Source organism: Mus caroli, chromosome X, assembly GCF_900094665.2.
Source record: "Mus caroli chromosome X, CAROLI_EIJ_v1.1, whole genome shotgun sequence".
Taxonomy (NCBI): Eukaryota; Metazoa; Chordata; class Mammalia; order Rodentia; family Muridae; genus Mus; species Mus caroli.
In genome coordinates this window covers 63,487,043-63,510,238 of record NC_034589.1, presented here as the reverse complement: position 1 = coordinate 63,510,238, position 23,196 = coordinate 63,487,043, and the positions used below count along the sequence as shown (strand labels likewise).

General features: G+C 36.1%; 1 protein-coding gene across 8 annotated transcripts in view; it reads right to left on the bottom strand.

The window, feature by feature from the left end:
* Fmr1 (fragile X mental retardation 1) overlaps positions 1–21,542 on the bottom strand; it is a 37,584-nt gene extending 16,042 nt beyond the window's left edge. For all 8 annotated transcript variants that reach the window (XM_021153170.1, XM_021153173.1, XM_021153171.2 and 5 more), the window contains exons 1-9: positions 21,216–21,542; positions 12,543–12,595; positions 9,276–9,369; positions 6,708–6,779; positions 6,156–6,304; positions 4,034–4,127; positions 3,831–3,947; positions 1,564–1,734; positions 1,374–1,452 (exon numbers count right to left, since the gene is read on the bottom strand). In XM_021153170.1, coding sequence (XP_021008829.1) covers positions 1,374–1,452; positions 1,564–1,734; positions 3,831–3,947; positions 4,034–4,127; positions 6,156–6,304; positions 6,708–6,779; positions 9,276–9,369; positions 12,543–12,595; positions 21,216–21,266 — 880 coding nt within the window. In that variant the 5' untranslated portion in view covers positions 21,267–21,542. The remainder of the gene's footprint in view (positions 1–1,373; positions 1,453–1,563; positions 1,735–3,830; positions 3,948–4,033; positions 4,128–6,155; positions 6,305–6,707; positions 6,780–9,275; positions 9,370–12,542; positions 12,596–21,215) is intronic.
* Positions 21,543–23,196: the final 1,654 nt, after the last annotated feature.

Sequence of the window (23,196 nt, the reverse complement as noted above, 5' to 3'; positions counted from 1 at the left end):
TACACATAACAACACCTCATTAAGCATGTAGACCTTGAATTACCACATTGATATACATGCTAAGTGAAGGAAAAGAACTCTTCTCTCAAGAGCTAAGTCAGTCACCCAAAGTCACAATGGTATCAAATATGTATAAATATTTCACCTACTATACCACTATCAAAATTTAATGGATATCATGGTTCTATCATAATCATTAGTTCATCCTGTGCTATGCATGTATCTTCTATACAACTGGTATGTGTGTTGGTAACACTAAATTCACATTCTTGTGTTGCAGCATACATGTAAACTAATTTCATTAGCATTTGTTCTTTACCTTCAATTTTTTTTAAATTAATGGTAAAAAATACCACGACTCTTGGACACTATTTTGGAGTCAGGATCTTGCTATCCCTACCCGATACTATCCTTAAATTTGTGATCTTTGTGCCTGTCTCCTGAATGCTGGGCTATTGCTAGTAATTTTAAATGACACTGTAAGATGATTACTATTCTATTTTGACAAAATGTAGCCTATGAATGTTTTAAGCTGTATACATAAACTACACAGGAAGTTTGTTCACTTTATACTTCTACAAGAGGATTAAGAAGCAATATACCCCAAATTCATTTATACATTCAAACCACATTTTTTTTTATTTTTTTTTTTCGAGACAGGGTTTCTCTGTGTAGCCCTGGTTGTCTTGGAACTCATTCTGTAGATCAGGCTAGCCTTGAACTAAAAAACCCGCCTTCCTCTGCCTCCCAAGTGCTGGGAATAAAGGTGTGCGCCACCATGGCCAGCTCAAAACACATTTAAAAAAATAAACCCATACCTGGTTTTAGTTTGTTCTACTAAAGACAACTGAATAATTTGGGAATACTAGTGAAAAGTTCCTATGCTAATAGCCATCACAGTGATGATTAGGAAACAGTATTTATCAATTTATAAGGAGCTACTACTGACTCCAAGGACAGTTGGTGTTAATTTATCTTTTAAACTATGTCTAAGCTAGACATATCCAGATTTTGAACCCAGAGATAACTGACATGAATGCTATCATTTTCTCAAATATCACCAAACTATAAAAGCTTAAATTTGTAGTCATTTTGGAAAAAAAATCTAATGCTATGATTAAAAAAATGCCTTGAGGAGGCTAGGTAAAAATTATCCTTTCAGACATATAAGTCTGAACCAAGTATTTCTTGTATATCTTCTGAAAATATAATCTTTGAGTATTATTTTCTATACTCTGTAAGAACAGGCTATATCTCAAAGATTGACTTAATCAGATTACATTTTCAGTGATGAAACGAGGTTTAACTAGTATAGAAGTTGTGTACTAGGATTTTATTTTTTTGTGGTATATATCAAGCTATTTTTTACTTACCTACTAAGTTTCGTGGAACCTGTATGACATCTTCAGCAAATTCCAGAAAGCTTCTAGCCTTTTTCACTGCATCTTGATCCTAATAAAGAAGGGTGAGTGGGTGTAATATCAAGGCAAAAGATTTGGCATTTGAAATACTATTTGTTTGTTTCTATGAGGGGGAAGTTGGATTATATAGTGAAATATTTACCTCTCCATAAATATGAAATGTGCAGGTATCCTCATCTAAATCAATAGCAGTGACGCCAGGTACTTTTCTAGCTTGCTGAATATTAGCACCATGAGTACCAATAGCTAAACCCATCAGATCTTCTCGTACGATAAACTGTTCATGAAATCTTGAGGCAAGCTGCCTTGAACTCTGAAGAGAAATGTACAACTGATTAACATGTTTTATCAATTATTAAGACAATTTCATTTAGGCCAGCCATGTAAATTATCTTGACCCTATATATCAGGGTCCTATAAATTGTCATAGTAGAAAAACTAATTTTAGAATCACACAAGTTCTTTTGAGGCTAATGAAGGTCTATGCCATTTAAAACATTTTTTTTTGTTAACAGGAAAAAGTTTATTGACAGTTTTTCAAGGTTATGTTTGCAAACCTATTTGCAAGGCTGCCTTTGTTATTCAATGATATCCACAATGTAATAATTAAGAAGCAGACAAAATATTCCCAATTAAGAATAGCTCACTAGGTCTGACAGACTCAATTCAATTTAAGCAACAATTAAAAATGCTATCTTTAATAAAAAATTATTCACTGCACTTATTATGGATATATAAGTACTTTTTCTAGAAATGGTGCCATTTTCATAATATATTACCAGGTATGGTGGATCTAAACATCCTTCAGCTGAAATGTGGCATTAAGACGACACCCACTCTCCTCAAACCCAGGGGGGAAAAATCCCTAAAACTCTGTGGTTTAGCAGTTAAGTGAACACTCGTAGAATACAGAAATATCAATTTTGTATTACTTTTATGTTCAGAGTCTGTTAGACTTTGTGATCTGAATCCACAAAAGCTTGATGAACTCTTTAAAATATTCAGCAATGACAAAACTAAGTTCCAATGATACCCCATATTATGTGGATAATCACTGTCTTTAAAAAGCATATCAAAACTGAATGTTTAGTTCTAGCATGCCATTAATGAAAACCAAACAGATTAGTGGCTCATGTTGAAAATGGGTATTTCTTAAGAGGGTTTATGAACCTCTTTAATATTAGTAGTGAAGAAAATAGGCATGCACATAGTTTATCATTATTCAACACACCAGATAATTTGAATGAATAAATATATCTAATGTAAGCAATTTTTAAAAGAACAATAGTTGTTTTCAAAGGTAATGGTAGTAAAGTATATGAAATCTTCGAAGATTTTCCAAGGAAGTCATGTTTTTGGATCGTGATTACCCTGGTTCATTTTTCCCATTGATAATTTATGGATACATGTAAACCAAAGGTATGGTAAAGAACATTCAAGAAGAATTAGATGCTTAAGAAGATATATATGAGTACATGTTCATAATACTCACAATGAAATTAAGAAGGCTGCTGTGGCCTAAAAGTTATGAGAAAATCGCTAAACCACAAAAATGTGAACATGGGGGACATCAATAAAGAATGAGAGAAAAAAAACTAAGCAAACAGACCTCAACAGCCATTTGGCAAACAAAAGTAAATTTTCCTTTTCCGTTAAGAGTTCATCAATCAGACACCAAGTTGGTAATTGGCAATTTTCACAGCCTTGACTACCTTTTTTCTTAAACTACAATTTGAAACTCCCCTTTTCTTTTGCTATATCAACTGATGATTCTCCCTAACGAAATGAATAATGATGAGGGACTCTTTAAATTGACAGTAATCTACTTGAGTTGGTACATTAAAACAAATTCCATTTAGTTTCTATGGTAATGAATGGAAGTACTAGATAGTTATCAATGAAAATAAATGCATGGTGATGGCAATTATTGGAGAATTAATAAAAGTAGATAAAATGCACCTTAAGAGACGAAATAGTAAGTTAGGGAAATAGCCTCTGGCAGGAATCTGAAGACAGGAGTTTTAAAGAGTGACAACCAATTAGAATGAAGAAGTTCTATACCCTTTTAAACAGAGATAAACATACATAATGAAAGGAATAAGATTAGATATTTAAATATTCTCTAGTACTTTAATGATAACATGTTACATAGAAGAAGCATTGTCTCACTTTATAGCAGCTTTGACAAACTTTTGGTAAAAATGAAATGTCTAAAATTTCCTTAAAATTATGACTGTTGTGTAATTTCAGGCATGAAAATTTTAGTATGCTTATATTTTGTACAATTTAAATTCCCAAACTAGAGAAAAATAGGAAATAATAAAACAAGCTGTCCATACTTGAATTTGAGAACCATACAGTAGAAATTTCTGGACAGCCTTACCAACAGTGCTAGGGAAAGGAACATACCTCCAGTTGTTTACTGGCTTCTTCATTTCTCAGTATAAGAGACAACTTGGTACGCAGACTTCGAAAGTGCATGTCAATCAACATGTGGGCTCGCTTTGAGGTGACTTCATTGATGGACTGAGTGATTTAAAGTTAACAATATTGTTACCAAAGCAAATGACCCAGAGGAAATAAACCAAACTAGACAATTAAAAAACACTCACCAAAATTACCAGCTGATAATTTTCTGGATCATAAGTTACAGAGAAGGCACCAACTGCCTTTTTAAAATCCTTATGTGCTGATTCTTTGGCACACCTAGAAATAAAACATATTCATCATTAACATGAATGATCACCAATCACTAGCACAAATATATGCAGATAGAATTATACTAAAAACCAAGGATTTATACTAAATTTCTTTTAGCTAGCTCTATTTACAAGTTATGTTCTTTTACTGTACACCTGTGAAATAAAGCATACATTTGACACAATAAAGGGTAAAAAAAAGCAGCTAATTAAAACCTATTTTATTTTTTTGGAAAATTTTATTCTTGAACACTGCGTCTATATCACCCCATCTCCTGTGCCCTTTTAGCTATTATTTTAAGCATTTATTTACCCATGTGTTTCTGTGTATGCACATGCACGGTGTTATCCTAGGTTAGTCTTAAACTCAACTACACAACTTAGGCTGGCCTCTACTTCCCAAGTACTGAGACAACAGACATATACCACATCTGGCTAAACAGTTATGCTCTTAAGGAATTGCTATTAGGGTTAGATTGTTGAAAAAGCCACATTTATGAGAACCACTTTTTTTCTGTATAATTCTTGATTTTCTTTACACATGTCAATATTTTCTGTGAGCAAACTGAAAAATTATGGAGACAAGCTATGGGGTATCTTAATCGTCTCCTTTCTCTATTGAAGAAGAACAGTTACATCTGTTGAAATAAAGATGAAAACATAAAAATTACTTGCATACATCATCTCTAGACTTAAAAATAGAATTTCTATGTATTCTGAACTATAATATGACTTTTATCTAGGGTAGTAGTCCACATCAGACTTACTGTACCTTTAAAAATTAATCTCTTCTCTGAAGCATTTAACATCATTCTAGATAAAAGATTAGAGACAGGGCTTTTCCAAGCCTCTTCAGCTTTAACTTAGTATGTATTTTATCTGAAAATATTTTCTCTAAAAGGAAAAGCATCAGGAGAAAATTTTGTAGTGTACAATGTGACTTTCTATTTATTTATTTATTTATTCCCTTTTAAAAACCTTTTATCATTTGTATTAGATATTTTCTTTATTTACATTTCAAATGCTATCCCGAAAGTTCCCTATATCCTCCCTGCTTGCTCCCTGCTCTCCTACCCACCCACTCCCACTTTTTGGCCCTGGTGTTCCCCTGTACTGAGGCATATAAAGTTTGCAAGACCAAGGGGCTTCTCTTTCCAGTGATGGCCGACTAGGCCATCTTCTGCTACATATGCAGCTAGAGACACTACCCCACCTGGGGAATCCATCCCATAATCAGCCTCCAAACGCTGACACCATTGCATACGCCAGCAAGATTTTGCTGAAAGAACCCTGATATAGGTGTCTCATGTGAGGCTATGCCAGTGCCTGGCAAACACAGAAGTGGATGCTCACAGACAGATATTGGATGGAACACAGGGCCCACAATGGAGAAGCTAGAGAAAGTACCCAAGGAGCTGAAGGGGTCTGAAATCCTATAGGTGGAACAACAATATGAACAACGTGACTTTTAATAGAATTCTATCATTCTCAAAATCTTCAAAGCTTATGAAAAAAAATCTTTGTTTAGAGAACTCAGTGTAGATTTACACACTTTAGCCATATAACAAGTTTAAAATACAAGACTTGCTTGATTATATAACTAGGAAAACACATTTTTTCTTTTACTACTGTAACCAAACTACTTTTGACAAAGATACAAAACATATTATTTTAAAATTTACATTCTGAATTAGTAACCCGGATACAATATCTTAATTTATATATGTACATATATGTAGTAACCTGTATATAATATTTTAATTTATATACACATATGTATGTGTATATAAAATGTATATTTGTAAAACTACACACCCTTGCATGTCCCAGCATTTTTTCATATAGCAATTTTTCTTTTTTTTTTTTTCCAAGACAGGGTTTCTCTGTATAGCCCTGGCTGTCCTGGAACTCACTTTGTAGACCAGGCTGGCCTCGAACTCAGAAATCCACCTGCCTCTGCCTCCCAAGTGCTGGGATTAAAGGCATGCATCACCACTGCCCGTCTCATATAGCATTTTTTTGTGTATCAACTTACATTTGTCGTAAATCTTCTGGCACCTCCAGCTTGATTTTATGGAAAGTATCTTTTGTAGCAGGTTTGTTGGGATTAACAGATCGTAGACGCTCAATTGTGACAATTTCATTATACGTAGCATCACATGCTGCATATTCTATCACATAAAACTGAGAGAAATAAACAAGTCATTCTTAGCCATATTTTTAAAAGAAGGGAAACCTACATAACTTTGACTATTTTTTTGAGAAAGGAACTCATAATAGCCCAGACTAGCCTAGTACTTACTATATAGCCATGGATGACTTTTAACCCTGATCTTTGTGATTCAGCCACTTAGTGCTGGGATTAAGGGAATGGATCACCATGCCTAGCTCCTATCATTTTAAAGTATAAACTCTTGGGGAGGGGAAAACTTTAATCAATAGAAACATATAGCAAGCATATAGTAAACCTATATTGAAAACATTTTTATAAAATGACTTAAAATTAGGCAGTTATTAAAAATAGACACCAAAATTAAAATGTGGGTTTAGAAAATGTAAATAGTATGAACAATATGCATTTTCCTACCTCACCCTTTATCATCCTCACTTTAGCTAACCACCAACAGCAAGGCTCTTTTTCATTTGCTCTGGAATAAACCTACATAAAAATTATAAAACAGAATATTTATGATTAACATAATTCAAAAGCAGCAGACACTAGACAGTGAAGAAATCTTAAAAAGTCCATATGTATCTTTGAAATCATATACCATATGATTTCAACCAAACTTTACATTTATGTTGACTTAGACAAAAATACATAATTGGAAACAACTTGAGAACTCATGGTTAAAAGCACTTTGCTTACTTCTCTGATCTATGTCAGTAATACTTAGTACTCTTGACATGGACACTTGAGAAAAGCTGATATCCATAACATGACTAGATTTTCTTCTGTAGCTATTCAATAATCTAACAAAAATGTATCTGAAACCATGTAAGCATCATTTTTATTTTAACAAGGAAAACCAATCCAAAGTTACAGACAAAGGCAATAACTACCTGTACTCTAAGCAGATAGGTTAGTGAGTTCACTGATCACTCGGCTTGCTAGAGTCCTGGCCTTCATCTCTTCTGAAGGCTACTCTGCTTTTCTGGCTCCTCCTCTCCATGAAAAAGGACAAATCTATTCCAGCAATCTTCTGAATATCACTTTTCTGGCTTTCATACACAGATCTAATAATTATCTCTTAGGAAACCATTTCAAGTTCATTTGCAATGTGTAGCATGCAATCTTTTGTGAAGACAATAACAAATAAATATTAATAGAACTTAAGTGCCATGAACTGCTGTGCCATCTCACTAGCTTCTGAGGTAAGTTTTATGATGCATCTCATTGGGCTTCAACTGTCATGCAACTAAGTTGAAAAAAACAAAATGGTTTTCTTTACCCCTCCAAAGTCTTGCCATAGAAACATACACATAAACTGGTCTTTGCTTTAACACAGCAAGAAGCCCACAGGGAAGGAGATACCAGAAGGTTTTTGAAAAAGAATAAACACATACATTCACTTGGTAATGTTATAGGTGTACACGTGGAGGTCAGAGGACAATCCCCATGTGTCTGTGTCTCTCCTTCTACCATGCCAGTACTGGGGATCTAACTCATATAGTCAGCCCTGGGAACAAGTACATGTTATCTACTGAGCTGAAAGGCCTGTAGAGGTTTAGGTAACATCTGTATTTACAATTAAGATCTCTTGCAAAGCCAAACCCAGAATACACTAAGTACAGTTTTAGGCTAATAAATAGTATGTTATTCCTCATTTAAATTGCAGAGAAAAGAACATAGGTTTGAACATTCAGAGACCTCCAACTAGACTCTGAAATAGCATTGCTGCTCCTGTATTATCTTCCATTTAGCTTTCTTTTCCTTCATATAACTTTCACCTGTCATGACATTAGCTATTCCAGCTAGAATGTAACCTCATCAAAGGAAGACTGTATTGATGTACCTGATAGACTGAGCAGAAATTTAGCATTTAAGGACCTAACTTCATGTTGCTTACCTCTAACAAGTACCTATTTATTTGCTTTATACTACAAACATGTATGAAACTATAAAAATTAATGCATTTTAAAAAAAGACCTCAAAATAAGGCTTGGGAAGTAGGAGGTAAAAGAGACTACAAAATTGTAATATAAATAAGATTATAATACAAAACTAATTTTCAATGAGTAGAGAATCATAAATACAACGATTTTGATCAAGTTTCAACAGCACCTTTTATTCCAAGAGCTCAATGGTAGATGAGCACGTAGTTCATAGTATGCCCTATTAAAGGACATTTGGGCATATATATATATAACACCCACACACACACACACACTCGTATATATGATATAAAAGATACAGGTTTGAAAAATATATATCAGAAAGATTCACTACTACTAAAATAATTTTTATATTAACTAGTCTATTATATAAAATTATTTTTGTTTGTTTTTTTTGAAACAAGGTCTCTTTATGTAGACTTGGTTGTCCTAGAACTCAGTACCATAGACTTGGTGGGCCTCGAGCTCATGAGGTCCACATGCCTGTTTTCTGAGTGCTGGATTTAAAGGCCATGTGCCACCACACTGGCTCTAGAATTCTTTAAAATATTCTTTTAGAGGTAAGGCTCTCATGTATGAAGAACTGGCCTCTAACTTGCTATGTAGTCAATGATAAACTCTGAATTCCCGATCCTCCAACCTCCACCTCATAACGGTTAAGATCATAGGCATATAATATCATATTCATGCTTTGTTAGAATTATTACTTCCCTTTGTAAAACTATTTTTCCAAATTCATTTTGCTGAAAAAGTAAATAGAATAGCAACAAATATTAAAAAGTATTACCTACACAAAGATTTAGAGATGGGGCAAGAGTATGCTAATGGGGTAAAGAAACTTGGGACAAGATATTCCCTGAGTATGGCTGAATAGCCAAATATAAGTAACCATATAACATTTCAAATCATTAACTAAAAGGGATTTTAACTTTAACTCAAGGTAGTTTAAATACTGTTAAAAGCAAGGTATATTTTAAAAGTCAAAGAAAATTACACACATGCCCTGAGTTGCTGGTTATTTTATGGCTTGGTTACTCACCTCAACTTCATCACTTTCGTTTATATCTTTATTATAACCTACAGGTGGTGGGAATCTCACATCATGGAATGGAATCTGTCTCTCTGGTTGCCAGCTGCAAATAAACAAAATTATCATTATTTGACAAGCTTTTGGTATTTAATGCAAATAGTGAGCATGCTGCAATCAACTTTGGTTAAATGTGACTCTTTCTTGGTTTAAAGAAGCAAATGCCTTCAAATGGCCAGTTTTTGCTGAGTGGTGCATAATGGCAGTGCACAGACATTTTAACGAAGTCTACATGCAGCATAGCAACCTAGGTTTCCACACAGTTTTTCTAAAGACAACAGATCAAAACTATTACTCAAAAGGTTTTTCTTCTAATAATTTTAACTCACACTTTAGAAACCCAAGTCTACAACAGAAATTCCTTTGATGCTTAAATTAGTATTGACAATTGTTAGTATTATCATCAACATAGTTCTACTTGCAAAGTAATTCTGACTACATTCCATCAACCACAATAACTATCCTCTACTTCCCAAAGCAAAATGGCAGTCAGCACATTAGCAATTCTCAACTCACTTGTCCCCCTTAAATTTTAGATCCCACGAAGTAGTCAATTCTTGCCATAGGTAGCTGGATGCTGATCTACCGATGTATCAGCATGGACTGGAGTGGTGTGTGTGTGTGGGTCTCCTAAACCATAGAAACCCAATGGAGACAGCCTACAGGAGTTCAATTAAATTGTCTAATTTCTTAATTTAAAATATTGAATAGTTTTAAAACACCATCTTTTTACTTACAAAGATATACTACTAAGTAACAAAATTTTATAAGAACACTAGTGATTCAATCATTTAGAGCAGTCACTTTTTCCATTAAGAAAACAGTTCTGTTCTGTGTAAAAACTTCTATGCCTGTGTGTCTATCAATGTGCATAGACAGAGGCCAGAAGAGAGTATCAGATAGCCTGGAATTAGAGTTTCAGGTGCTGAGAACTGAATATCAGTCCTTTGTAAGAACAGCAAGTATCCTTAACTGCTGAGTAACCTTTCTAGCTTCATAAAATGACTATATTTTGATAGAGGATATTTTAATAAAACAACCTTGAGGAATACTTATTTGTCTTTTTTTTCTTTCTGTTTACAAAGAACTACTGCACAAGAGGACAAATAAGTCAGAATTTGTAGAAATCTGTTGAATGATGAAATTAGACTGACTCCCCACCATGACTTATAAATACAGTTGAAAAGAGTATAATTAAAATACAGCAGAATAGCTTTTTTATACCCACTGATAATTAGTGACTTTTAACATGTTATGAACTGTCAGGTACGTTTCACTTGTGAGACATACAATGTAAAATATACATTTCTTGGTTCCAAAGAAGTGACTAGTCTTTAACTCTTTAATCGTACAGATTTGAAGACATTAAATACAGGTTAAAAACTAAGCACCCTAACTAATCTATTCTTTCTAAATGAAAAGATCCTATTCTATGAAATACTGTGTTTTCTTTCAGTATTCCTGATGAATCTTTCTCTTCCTTTACCCCTCTTTTTAGTGGAAGCCAAAAGAGGAAACACAAAAAGAACAAAGATTCTGCTCAAGTGTTTACAGTTCAGAACTAAGAGTAGAGAATCAAATGACCATTTTTTAAAACAGTGTTTTACTAGTGAAGGAAATAAAAAGATAAAAGTATAATTGCAATGAAGCTAGAAGCATGGCTTAGTCATTAAATAATCCCTACAGCGAACCTTAATTTGTTCTTAGCCTCCTTGTTGGGCAACTTATAACTGACTCTAACTCCAGCTCCAGAGTTGATGCTTCTAGCCTCCATTAACATCTGCACTCTTGTTGCACATACCACACAAAGATATACATTCAGAAACATAATTAAAGTAAAAATAATAGTTTAAATACAAAAAAGATTATCCCCTTAATTACCCATGAGACCTTAAATAGAGATGTGATATTATAGTTGTCTATTGTTTAATGATGGATACTTAAAAAAAGTAAAAAGGCAATTATGGAACTTTTGTCTTTACACATTCAGGTAAAGATATTCTATTATTTAAACTTGTAGACTAACATTATTAGTCTGGAGCATGGAACAGGGTTTAATATTCTGGTAGTACTTTCATCTATATCTTTCTAAATGTGTATCAGGCATCAAAGGTTACTACTTTGTCTTATTGATAGCTTAAAGAATCTAAGCTTACGGTCTAACTTTAGATTGTTCTAGACAGTGAATTGCAGGTCTATTCTTAATATTTTAGAACCAAGGTATTTGTTTTTAGTCCTCAGTAACTCTGTGTCACAGACTGCAGTTTGGGAAATTTACTAAGATATAATTAATAAACCACATAATTCACAAACTCAATAGTGTAGTATGTTCTCATATAATATACAATTATTGTTAGTGAATTATAGTATGTTTTTATCTCCACAACAGGAAGTATTTTATACTTTAGTTATGACCTTTCTCACACATTCCTAACAAGTCTAAGCAATCACTATACTACTTTTTTTTTTTAATCTACAGCTTTTCAGTCTGCCTTGGATGTACTATTATTATGGTAGAGAAAAACTAAATGTAACTGTCACTTACCAAAGTTTAGTAAAAATCCTAATACCAATACTAAACATATGTACTTAGTCTCAAATGGCTACCTAAAAATGGTATTTATTAATACTTAATGAATTTAGTGACTAGACTTTCCCCCCCCAATGAAATGATAATATCTATACTATTGACTTTTTCATACAGCTCATATTCCTAGATCTTTAAGTACTGCTTTATGATCTAGAACAGAAAGCAGTAAAGATTACCTGTCATAATTATTGCTTAAAAATATATGAAAAAATAAAAATAACCTAATGAAGAAACATAATTTCTTCTGATAAAATAAACCATATAATTAAAAATCAGTATAAAACCTATAATCATTTTTATTGTAAACATCTATAAATTTCCACATTTTTAACTTTTAATAAAATTACAAACTATTTAAAACTTTTAGCTCATTGAGAAGAATGGATCTTTTGTTTTTATAATCAAATGGACTTACGGATCAAGATTATATAGTAAGGACCTCTAAAGTCAATCATTAGCAAAAGAGGGCCTTCCATTGATTTAATCCTGAGCTCTCTGGGAACTTTGTTTCATAATAGGAAAAAAAAAACCCACTAAAATCAGACTTCAATTTTAAAAATGAGGAAAAAAAGAATGGGCACAAAACATTAAAAATCTTCAACATTAAGATTATATAGTAAGAAACTTACTTGTTTTCAAAAGCAACTGTTATAGAATCTTCATGGACATCTTTTACAAATGCCTGCAAGAAAAAACACAACAAATTAACTTTTAAGCTTGAAGACCAATGAAATTAAATTTTAGAGATATTTAAGAATTTAAGAATAAAATGGATCTTTGATTGAAAATCTGTTTCTAATGTCCCCTTCTTCACCATATCTATTTTGCTAGGTACTATATATTAGGCTTTAAGAATACAAATAATTACAATACTAAATAAGAAAAATTATCTTAAGATTTTAACATCTCAAAGAGATAGTTACACTGGCTATTAAAATTCAGTGTTGAATATGAAGTTAGAGGTATGCTTTAAGCTACATTATTAAAAATTAAGAAACTTATTCTAGAACCACATGCCTAGCAGTAAAGATAAGCTGTAACTTATCCATAAGTGCTCTATTGTCCTTTCCCTCTTTTCACTTAACTATCTTCTATTTGCTTTTTAGCTTTCAATTCAGGTAGAAACTACAAGTAAGTTAAATGTAGTATATGTACGATTATCTCGGAAATACTTAGAATGAATTCAATGAACATCTACTAAGTGGACTGCTGCCTAAGATGCTTCTCTTCTAGACCTGGTGTAAGGTCTGGTTTTTTGGTAGTGCTGTTACTTTGAAAAGGGAAGATATACTGGAAAGGTGAAGTTTCTACTGACCCTTAAAGTAAGGATGAACTAGCCAAAGACAGTAGAGGATGGAGAAGCAAGAGTAAAAACAGACAACAAAAAACAGCTTGAGATTGTTTAAAAAAACAAAACAATAAGAAAGCTGAGACAGAACAAAGAATAGAATTTTAAACCCATGATGTATATATGTGTGCGTGTGTTAGGGGTGTGTGTGTTTGGATGAATATCTCTTATCTCTACAACTCAAGCAATAAATGTTCCTTTGAGAAGGCAGCAGCACCAGAGAAAATTTGCTCAAACTAGTGACAAAGTTATTTCCCCAGGATTCATTTCAGCAATATGGCATTGGTAGCACACCTTGGTGATTCACCAGCTTTTATATGTATAATAAAAATTATGGAAAGTCCCACCCAAATTGCAAAAGAAATATTGGGAGGCCAGGCAAGTGATATGTGTATCAGGGATAAAATCCCTATTGGAGCACCTAAATGATGATGTGAAGCCAACAATATAATGGAGACTTCACAAATAGCAGGAATATGGACTATGAAGCCATTAGCTACAAGGAGCAAGTACAATGTATCTTTATATTTACAGGTTTAAATGATGATGAACCCAAATTTTCTTTCCCATCCACTTGATGTTGCTTATTTCCCAGATATATTTAAATCATTAAAAATTTTACAGTATATTTGAACAACTCTGGTTTAATATTATTCTGATACTTTAGAATATACCCTATTTCATAAGCAAGCATGTATCATGCGTCCAGTGTGCTAAGGGATTGTTTGTCCTATTCAACAATATACCTGATTTTGAATAAAAAGTTGTGAGAACTGTTTACTCAGGATCTTGGTTTTATATACTACAAAACACAATTATGGAGAAGGGGAAGGTGTTCTTTGTCCCCAGACAGTAGCTAATACCAAGTTAATGTATTTCTGGGGGAGATTATTAGACTGCCAACTAAAATCAAGACTAAGAAAAGAAAAGTAACTACTTCTGTCTTCATCCTCTTTGAAAGTTGTATGTTTATATGCCTTGGCAGCAGCACAACAACATATATAACAGCACTAGTTCTTTTTTCTTTTTTTTTTTTAGTATAGAGTTTATTTAGGGTATGGGGAGGGGAGTTAACAGGGTAGTAGAGGCAGAGAAAGGCAGAGAGGAGAGAGGAGAGAAGCAGAGGCAGGCCCTGGCCATGTGGAGAGAGGGGGTAAGGGGATGGGGAACAAGGGGTTAAGAGGCAAGAAAGAGGGAAGAGTATAAGAGCACAGCACTAGTTCTTTATAGTACATTATATACTGAAAAAGTTAAACTCTTTAGTCAGCAAACTGAACTTTGGTACAGCTGGGTAGAAAATTGTCCTTTGTAAAGCAAAGTCTTTCCAAAGCTGGTCTTTGCTGTTTGCATTGTCTGTGGTAACCAGAAGTGACCTATGGCTATTTACATTAAAATTAATTACAATTAAATTCAGTCGCCCATTCACCTTCCACATTTTGAGGGTTCAAGAACTATGGGTAGATCAGTGGGGTTTGTAGCATAGCCTATTGATTTAAAACATTTACAACGTTAAGAGTTTTCAAACTAACCATAAAAATCAGCCTTAGTCTTATGACTTTATGGCTGTATTCTTATTTCCCCCTACTTGCCTAAATTATTATCTAGTTTAATCATATGCATTCAGTACATTTGCCTATTTCCTAAAAATGAAGTGTTCCCTTTCAAAGGAGAGCTGTAAATGGTATAACTAAAGAGAGAGAGACAGAGAGCAAAACAGCCAAAAAATAAAAGAGGCAAAAAGAAATGTTTTCACAGTCCTAGAATATAATTCTGGATGAAAAGTGTCAGAAATAGTTTGAGTAATCATCACATCCAACAGAGCCACTGCCTCTGAGTTAATGAGGCTTATCTATGTATAGATATTTGCATGATTGTTTCAAAATCAGTCATTTTAGTCACTGTTTGCATAGTAACTGATATAGAATGCATTTAATACCTTCTGGTTACTGCTTTACTAAGTAAATAAAAGAATCTCATCTGTGGACTCTGCCCCGCACACATAGTAAGGATAGAAGACATCCTGTCAGTTCTAAAGTCTTTTAGTAAGCCTTCCCCACAGGTTTCATATCTTTCTATGTGTTCTCATCATACTTTTTCCAATAATGCTTTTTTAAAACTCTCTGACTCTCTCTCTCTTTTTTTTTTAAGATTTATTTATTATTTATTGTATGTAAGTACACTGTAGCTGTCTTCAGACACTCCAGAAGAGGGAGCCAGATCTCGTTATGGATGGTTGTGAGCCACCATGTGGTTGCTGGGATTTGAACTCTGGACCTTCGAAGAGCAGTCGGGTGCTCTTACCCACTGAGCCATCTCACCAGCCCTCTGACTCTCTCTTAACTCATTCACAAGGTTCCTCTAGAGAGCTAGCACCTCATCTACCATCTTGAAAAACCTCATTTTGCTGTAATTCTTTCCTATCATGCTAAGTTGATGTAAAAACAACAGTCTGAGAAGATTTCTGTGATATATTCAAAGGTAGATTAGATGAATGCCCAAAGAGCTTCACTGGATCTGACAGGTAGGGCTATTAATGGGATCAGAGAACTTAGAGGTTGAGTTTTGTTATGAATTAAATATAGGCTCTAAAATCTTGGCTCTATCATATAATAGCTGCAGGATTTGGGAACCTCAGATTCCTCCTCATTTTTAAACTAAGGACCTAGACTAGCCTTTTAAAGTTGTAACGTAAATATACATATGTAATTTTCATAAAAGATATAGAACTATAAATGCCTTTGCATTTCAGAATGTTAAGTACTCCCTCTATACTTTAAAAAAGGCTTTAATGGGGCTATCAAACCAGAAGTTCTTAAGGGCATGGCTAAAGATTACAGTTCTCCACAGGATGTCAGTCACTCAATAGTGCTAATGTTTTCCTAAGGAGAGAAGAGACTTATCCACTCATAATCATGACAGATCCAAAGACTGCTATTTAGGAAGCTAAATGAAAGTCTTAATGGTCAAATAAAGGCTTAAAAAGTAAGATAGAACAAGAAAGGGATAGTCCTACAAAATTACTAAATAATACTGGTTACTTTCACTCTAGAAAGGAAAAAAAAAAAGCTTTAGGGTTTGAAACAAGTGATTTAAAAAAAGAAAAAAAAAAAAAAAAAAAGCAGTGACCAAAACACACTAAGGTTGTTCACCAGGGGAAAAACAGAAATTTTAAGTCATCATAGCATCCCTCCATTTAATGACAATTGGGCCAAGTCGTAGTCCTGAGGATATATAAAAACCAGAACCATCTAATGCAAACCCTGTTTTATTAAAGTGGTACACAAAGGACAAAAAGTCCAGTCCTATTTGGGTAAACTTTTATTCCCCTATTATGACTTCTTCACATATCTTAACTTTTAAGATATCAAACTAGGGGTTAGAAAACCTAGTACCTACATTCCAGCTCACAACAATCTGTATCCCCAGGAGATCTGATACCCTTTTCTATCACTTCCTTGGTGCACAGACATACATGTAGGTAAAACACTCATACATATAAAATAAGTAAAAACTTTCCTCCTAGAGATAAATTATAGGGCCATATAAGATGTATAATTCAAACCCAAGGCTTCATATATATATTGACTCTTTATTCTCCCCACTTTGTAAAACAAGAGTTCTTCCATAAATTCTCAGAAAAAATGATTCACTCTGACTAAAGACAACAGGTACAAAGAAAACAGCATCCACTGACTTGTTTTCCTGATGTTTATATACTGTTCACATAAGTTACAGTTTTTCAGGTTTAGTAAGCTCCTAAGGTAACTAACAAAAGCAAGTTTTACAGCAGAGTAACCTTATCTTTCCTTACTAAGAATTTATGGGAAAATATTTCAAACCAGGTTAATAAAAAAGAATATGGATATATAAACTGGAGATTAATGACATCTTTGTGTCTACAGTTAAAAAAGATTATACAACAATTGTAGTTATGGGATGTTAAGGCAATGTCACTATAACAAATATGAGCAAAGATTATAATGAAATTGAAAAGTGAGCAACAAATGTAATCTACTTTATTTCTTCAAGCTAAATTTTATCATCTCATTATCAAGTCTGATTTCAAATCCCAGATCCAAAACTTTTAGCACCCTGACAAACATTAGTAATTATTTATTTCACCTCCCTATATATCTATGCCCTTTATATAAATTAAAACAGTGGGAGGAAGTTAATAGAGGCAAAGTAGTGCCTAAGACTCCCCACTTGGTAACTATTACCATAACCATGATCCCAAACATCTCCCAGAGTGGGCCAGAATCACACAATAATTTTGAGGTTATCAGAATACATGAGTATAGAACTGGAATTGCACATCTCTAAAGTGGGGTGTTACATTCACAAAGACACTAAATCTTACAAAGGGTGTGTCGATTTGGGAGGCTAAAATATGGTAATTTACATAATTTATCTCTAACATGTAAATTAACACTCATACTTCAAGATTGCTGGATTTCAGAGAAAACCATGAATGTGAGTTCATTTAAATTTTATGTAGGCTTATAAATTTCTAAACCTGTGAAAGTTTATGGTAAAGCATTTACTTCTACAAGCCAATGTAGCTAAAATGATATATAGGTTGGGTACTAAATACTTTGTAAGCCCCCACCTCAAAAAGTAGGGTCTCACTATGTAGCCCTGTCTGGCATGGAACCATTAGTCTCTGCCTTCCAGGTGCTAGGATTATAGGTGAGATCTACCAAACCTGGCATTAAAAAATGTCTTGACTGTATATTATTGTATATTAATAAACTACTATATATGGCAACAATATTCAGCTAGTGGGAGTCTATTCTCAGATGCTGAGCTTAAAATTAAGATGATAATATATTTGTGAATTTGCATCATTACACATAATAATTAGATATTAGCCATTATAGTTTGAAATTTAAGTTTTGTATACGTCTCTAATAAGGTTTACTAATCTTGATACTAGAATATAAAACCTAGAAATCTTTGCATATGTAGTATTCTCACATCTGAACAGCATATATTCTATATCGAAATGAATTTAATGCATTATCATTCTCAACATACCCAAACTGTAATACACACACAAAAAAAACCTACATGGGGCAGATGCACCTTGAATAAAGATGTATAGCAGTGTTTTGCAACTTTACTGGCTTTTTAAAGATCATATGAGATACAAATCAAAGTTTCTTCAGATTTTAAATATAACATGTCTGAAGGGCTCAAAAACTAGTACGTGTGACCAACTTTTTCCAGGTTAAAGAAAAAAACAAAGCTTAAAACTAGAAATTCTGGTGAGTGCTGAGTCTAAGTTTCAAATCTTAAAAAATAAACACCAAAATAGAGCCACGTCTTGAGATGGCTCAGCAGGTAAAGGCTTGCAGACCTGAGATCCATCCCCAGTAGCCACATGGTGGAGACAGACAACTCCTGAAATCTGTCCCTCTTGACAAGTGTGGCATGGGATGTAAATAAGCATCCACTCACCCTCACATTGTCACAAATAAACCTAATCGTTTTAAAAATTAAACACCAAAAGAAAAAGATCCAAATTAGAACAGGTTGGCTGTTATCATGCTGGAAGCATGATTTGTGATTTTGAAATCTTCATTTTAGTGATCCTTAGAGAAAGAATCAAATCACCGCTAATATGTGTTCTATATATTCTGCAAACTTAATGTTCTCAGGAGATGTACAACTATCCTTCACAATACAGTAGTTCTAGTAAGCAAATCAAAGACTGAATTTAATTATATTGAATTTAACTTACTTCACTTTAAATTTTTATTTCTACAGATTTAATGAACAAGTACCCCAGTTTTTCCATAAGGGTCTTTACCTCTCATCTTTGTCATCAATTTCACCAGAAAACAACTCAGCATGCTTCCACTTTATTTTCCTGTTCACAGTCAATATTCTAAGTGTTATAAAATTTGAACCTCTTTCAGGGTAGTCAGTACCGTTCCCTTTATATAGACCAGTTGAAACAAACAAACAAACAAACAAACAACACCAAAACCAAACTTAAACACAATGGCAATTTTTCAATATACATTTTTAAAAAGTACTATATGTCCCCTCAGGGAATCAAAGGATAATTCATAACCTATTCCTTTTTTTGTTCACCTTCAAATCAAGAAGTTGTTGAAAAACAAAGCCAAGAAAAAAGCAAGGGGATTAATAGTGAAAACAGAGCACTTTTTTAAAAAAAAAATATTCCAGTCAGTTTTCAAGGAAAATTACTGGGGCCAATAAATCCTTCAAGAGTAGGATGGGGTACTTGCCCTCACTGGCCAGCCAACTTCATTAAAAGCCACTAACAGTGGACTCAAATCTAAGCTGGTATTAGAGATGAACAAAAATACTCTTAACTATTATCCCTTGCTCATCTGTGTCTCAATGCCCCAACTCTAGCAACTAAAACTGTCATTCTAGAACCTAGAAACCTTCTAATGCAAACTAACCATAACTAACTGGAACATTTTTTTAAATTACAGCAAATTGAAAAATAACTGCACTGGTAAAATTAGTAACATAAATGCTGTGTTCTTTCTGTCTCCTATATTACAACAAAAGGGTATTTTTAGTATAAATTAGTATTTTACAAATTTCCTTCATTTGAGAATTTTATCTTCCACTAAATGTCTCCATAAACTTGGTAAAAGCATAATTTACTAAAGTCACTTTCCCGAGTTTAGCCTAGTATGTCTCATTTGAAATGTCCAAGTTATTCTATAATAAACTTAAAACTATTGGACAATGGCAAAAGCTATTTTCCATGCTTCCTTCCACGTGCACCTTCTGTTACTAAAATATTCTAGTGAGGTGGGACCTTACAGAGCTTATAAACATTCACAAAAGGAGAATTTATAATATTGCTAGAGCTACATTTATGCAGTATTTTTATAAAAATCACACCACAATACATAAGTTTAAAGTTCCTTGAAAAATATACGATGTTACTTGATATTCAATGGTATAAAAAAACTCAGTAGTTCCATGAATGCCTATTTAAAACCTCAAATATAGCCCACTGCAACACCGCAAAAGTCAAGGCGAATATACTCAAGTTTATGCACTTCAGCGCACAGAACAAACATTCCAAACCGTCCTGGTAAAAATTCTGTAGCAATCGTACAGTCCCCGTTAATTTCCTGAAGTTCTGTGGCACAAATTCGGGTCCTTGAGAACTTAAACACAAAGGGAAATTTAAAATAAGCAGACTTGGTAATATTTTTAGAAGCCGCGACATGCTTATCCCTGAATTGCTCCCAGTTAGAAAGAGCCTCGGAGGCCGTGGGTACCGGCTCTGGCTAGCGTTTGAAACCGCTCTCTCAGATGTCACGGTCTTTCCGAAACTTTTAGGTCTAAAACCCTCCTTGGAAATTCACAAAGAGGCCACTCAAGAGCAGTTGCCATTGTGATTCCGGGCTGCCGCCCGCTTCTTACTACTCCCTGCACACCCCTCGCCCAGAACCGGGGAGCTCTCCAAAGTCTGGACTGTGGGCCGAACACGGAGCCCAAGCCTCCTAACGGCCGCCCAAGCCTCCTAACGGCCGTTCGTCCGGCAGGGCAGGCGGCGGCCGGGCTGAGGCGCCCCCGGTTCCCGCACGGCTCCCCGCGTGTCAGGCCCCGAACCCACTGGGAGAGGATTATTTGGGAAAGCAGGACTAAGCCGCTGCCGCCACTTCCCGCGGCACCGGCCCCACGGCCGATCGGATCCCCTGTCCTCGCATTCCCGCTTCGCTGACAAACTCGGCCGCTCAACCGCCCTCAGCAACCCGCGCTCCTTTCGCGTTCCGCCAGGCGCGGGGGCCTCAGGCGGGAGTCGGAGCGCTGAGGCGGGCTCTAGGCCCCGACTCCGCCGCTCCCTCACATCCGACAGCCCGCCGCTCCCGCCGCGCCCGAGGGGCCCGCCCGCCACCCTGGACACGAGGGAGGGAGGGAGGCCGAGGACCGGGCCTGTCCGGTAGCCGGTTACCTTGTAGAAAGCGCCATTGGAGCCCCGCACTTCCACCACCAGCTCCTCCATCTTCTCGTCCGTCCTCGCGCCGGGAGCCCGCCTCCGGGAGGTGGGCTGCAGGCGCTTGAGGCCCAGCCGCCGCCGCCGCCGCCGCCGCCGCCGCGTTACCGCACGCCCCCCGGCAGCGGCGCCGCCGTCACTGCCACCGCCCGCGCTCGCCGTCCGTTTGCTTCACTGCCCGCCCTCTCAGGCGCGGCCCCTCACCGGAAGTGAAACCGAAACGCTCCCCAGCGCCTGACTGACTGAGGCCAAGGACTCCGCCGCGCCTCCTGTAAACAGTCAAACGGTGTCACGTGACCAGCGCGGTCCCTCCCCCTTTGGCCCCGCCCTCTCCGCTCCGCCCTTGGCTCCTCCCGGGCTGTGGAGCACGCGCATGCGCCCTCCTGGGTACCTGCCTCAGGGTATCAGGGCGCACCCTTTGGCGCGCGCACTTGATGAAAGGCGGGAAAGCGTAAAGGGTAGTACTAGGTCTGGCTGCCTGTGCCCGCCGCGGGGACTAGAGGCCTCTTCCGTACAACAGGAAGCGAGGACATGGGAAAAGGCCTCCAGTTGTCGAAAATGGGGCCCGACTAGAAGTGGAGGGGCATTGGGTAGATTTTTCACGGCACTGGCCTGGGACCTGTTTGAACTGCAAGTCGCGGCGGGAGGGAAGTCAAAAAAAAAAAAAAAGTGATAAATTCCATTGGAGTACACTTTGATCTAGGAACAGTGATAACCACATTGACCCTGACTTCTGGGACTCCTATGGCTAGAATGCAAAATAAAAAGCTCTACTACCTAGTGATTTGGGGAAGTATTGTGGGAAATGTGAGTACTTTTTAAGGGCCAATAGGGTGTGCCAGAACTTCAGGAAATGTTATCCCTTTTTCAGACAGTCCCCCTCCCACTTTCCGTTCATAGTTTTACTTGGAATTCATAATAAAAAGAGCTGACAGAGAGAGAGAGAGTTGAACACTTGTTAATTCCCTTTTACTTGACTTCTGCCTCTTCTACACGCACCCTGTACCAGAGGGAGGGCATCAGTAAAGCAGTCATGGGATCTGTCTATGGGTCCTTTCCATGCAGCTCTCTGCCTTTGCCTTCTACAGCAGAATCAAAATCACCTCCCCACCCCTTTGGCCTCTGCATTGGGCTTATATCCAGCCTGACCCATGCTCCTTTAATCCAGAAGGCTTGCATCCAACTGAGAAGTCCATTGAATGCCTACCATGTGCCAAGCACTGTACTAAGCACTAGTGAGTCCTTGGTGAGGTAGCAACAAAAAGACTGTCACTATTGAAATTGGAACCTACAGGAATAGATGGGCAAAATTCAACTTCTCAAAACCGTAAGTATGGGGCTGGAGAGGTGGATCGAGGGGGTAAAACATTTGTTATACGAGCATGAAATCCTGAATTTTCTAATTCCTAGAATCTATAGAAAGCTGGGCCTAAGTGCCTAAATAAGCACTCCCACAAAGTTGATTCCCCAGAAGTTCACAGGTCAGTGTGCCTTATCTAGTTTCAAACAACAAAAAGAGAGACTCTGGGTAGAAGGCAAGGACTGCATTAGAAGTTGTACTGTGACCCCCACACATGTTTTGTGGCATATGTGTGGCCATACTCACACACATGGATGCTACACACACATACACGCATGAAGAAGATATAAATATGGAATCACAACTGTGATGTGGTCTATAAAGTGTGGTTATATCTTTTACAGTTGGAAATGAGCCTGTCTGTGGTGTGAGATAAGTGAGCATGGAAGCAAGATGATTCCAACTGGAATGTGACAAGAAAGACTTATTTGGAAGTGTGCACTTGAAAGAGCAAGGGTGAGTTGTCCTAAGCAGATGGTATAGGGCTAGGATGTGAGGCTTCCAGTTCCCAGCCTGCCTCAGCCAGAACAATATTAATGTTGTTGGAACTCCAGCTTTAAGGCAGTGGATCAAGGGCCA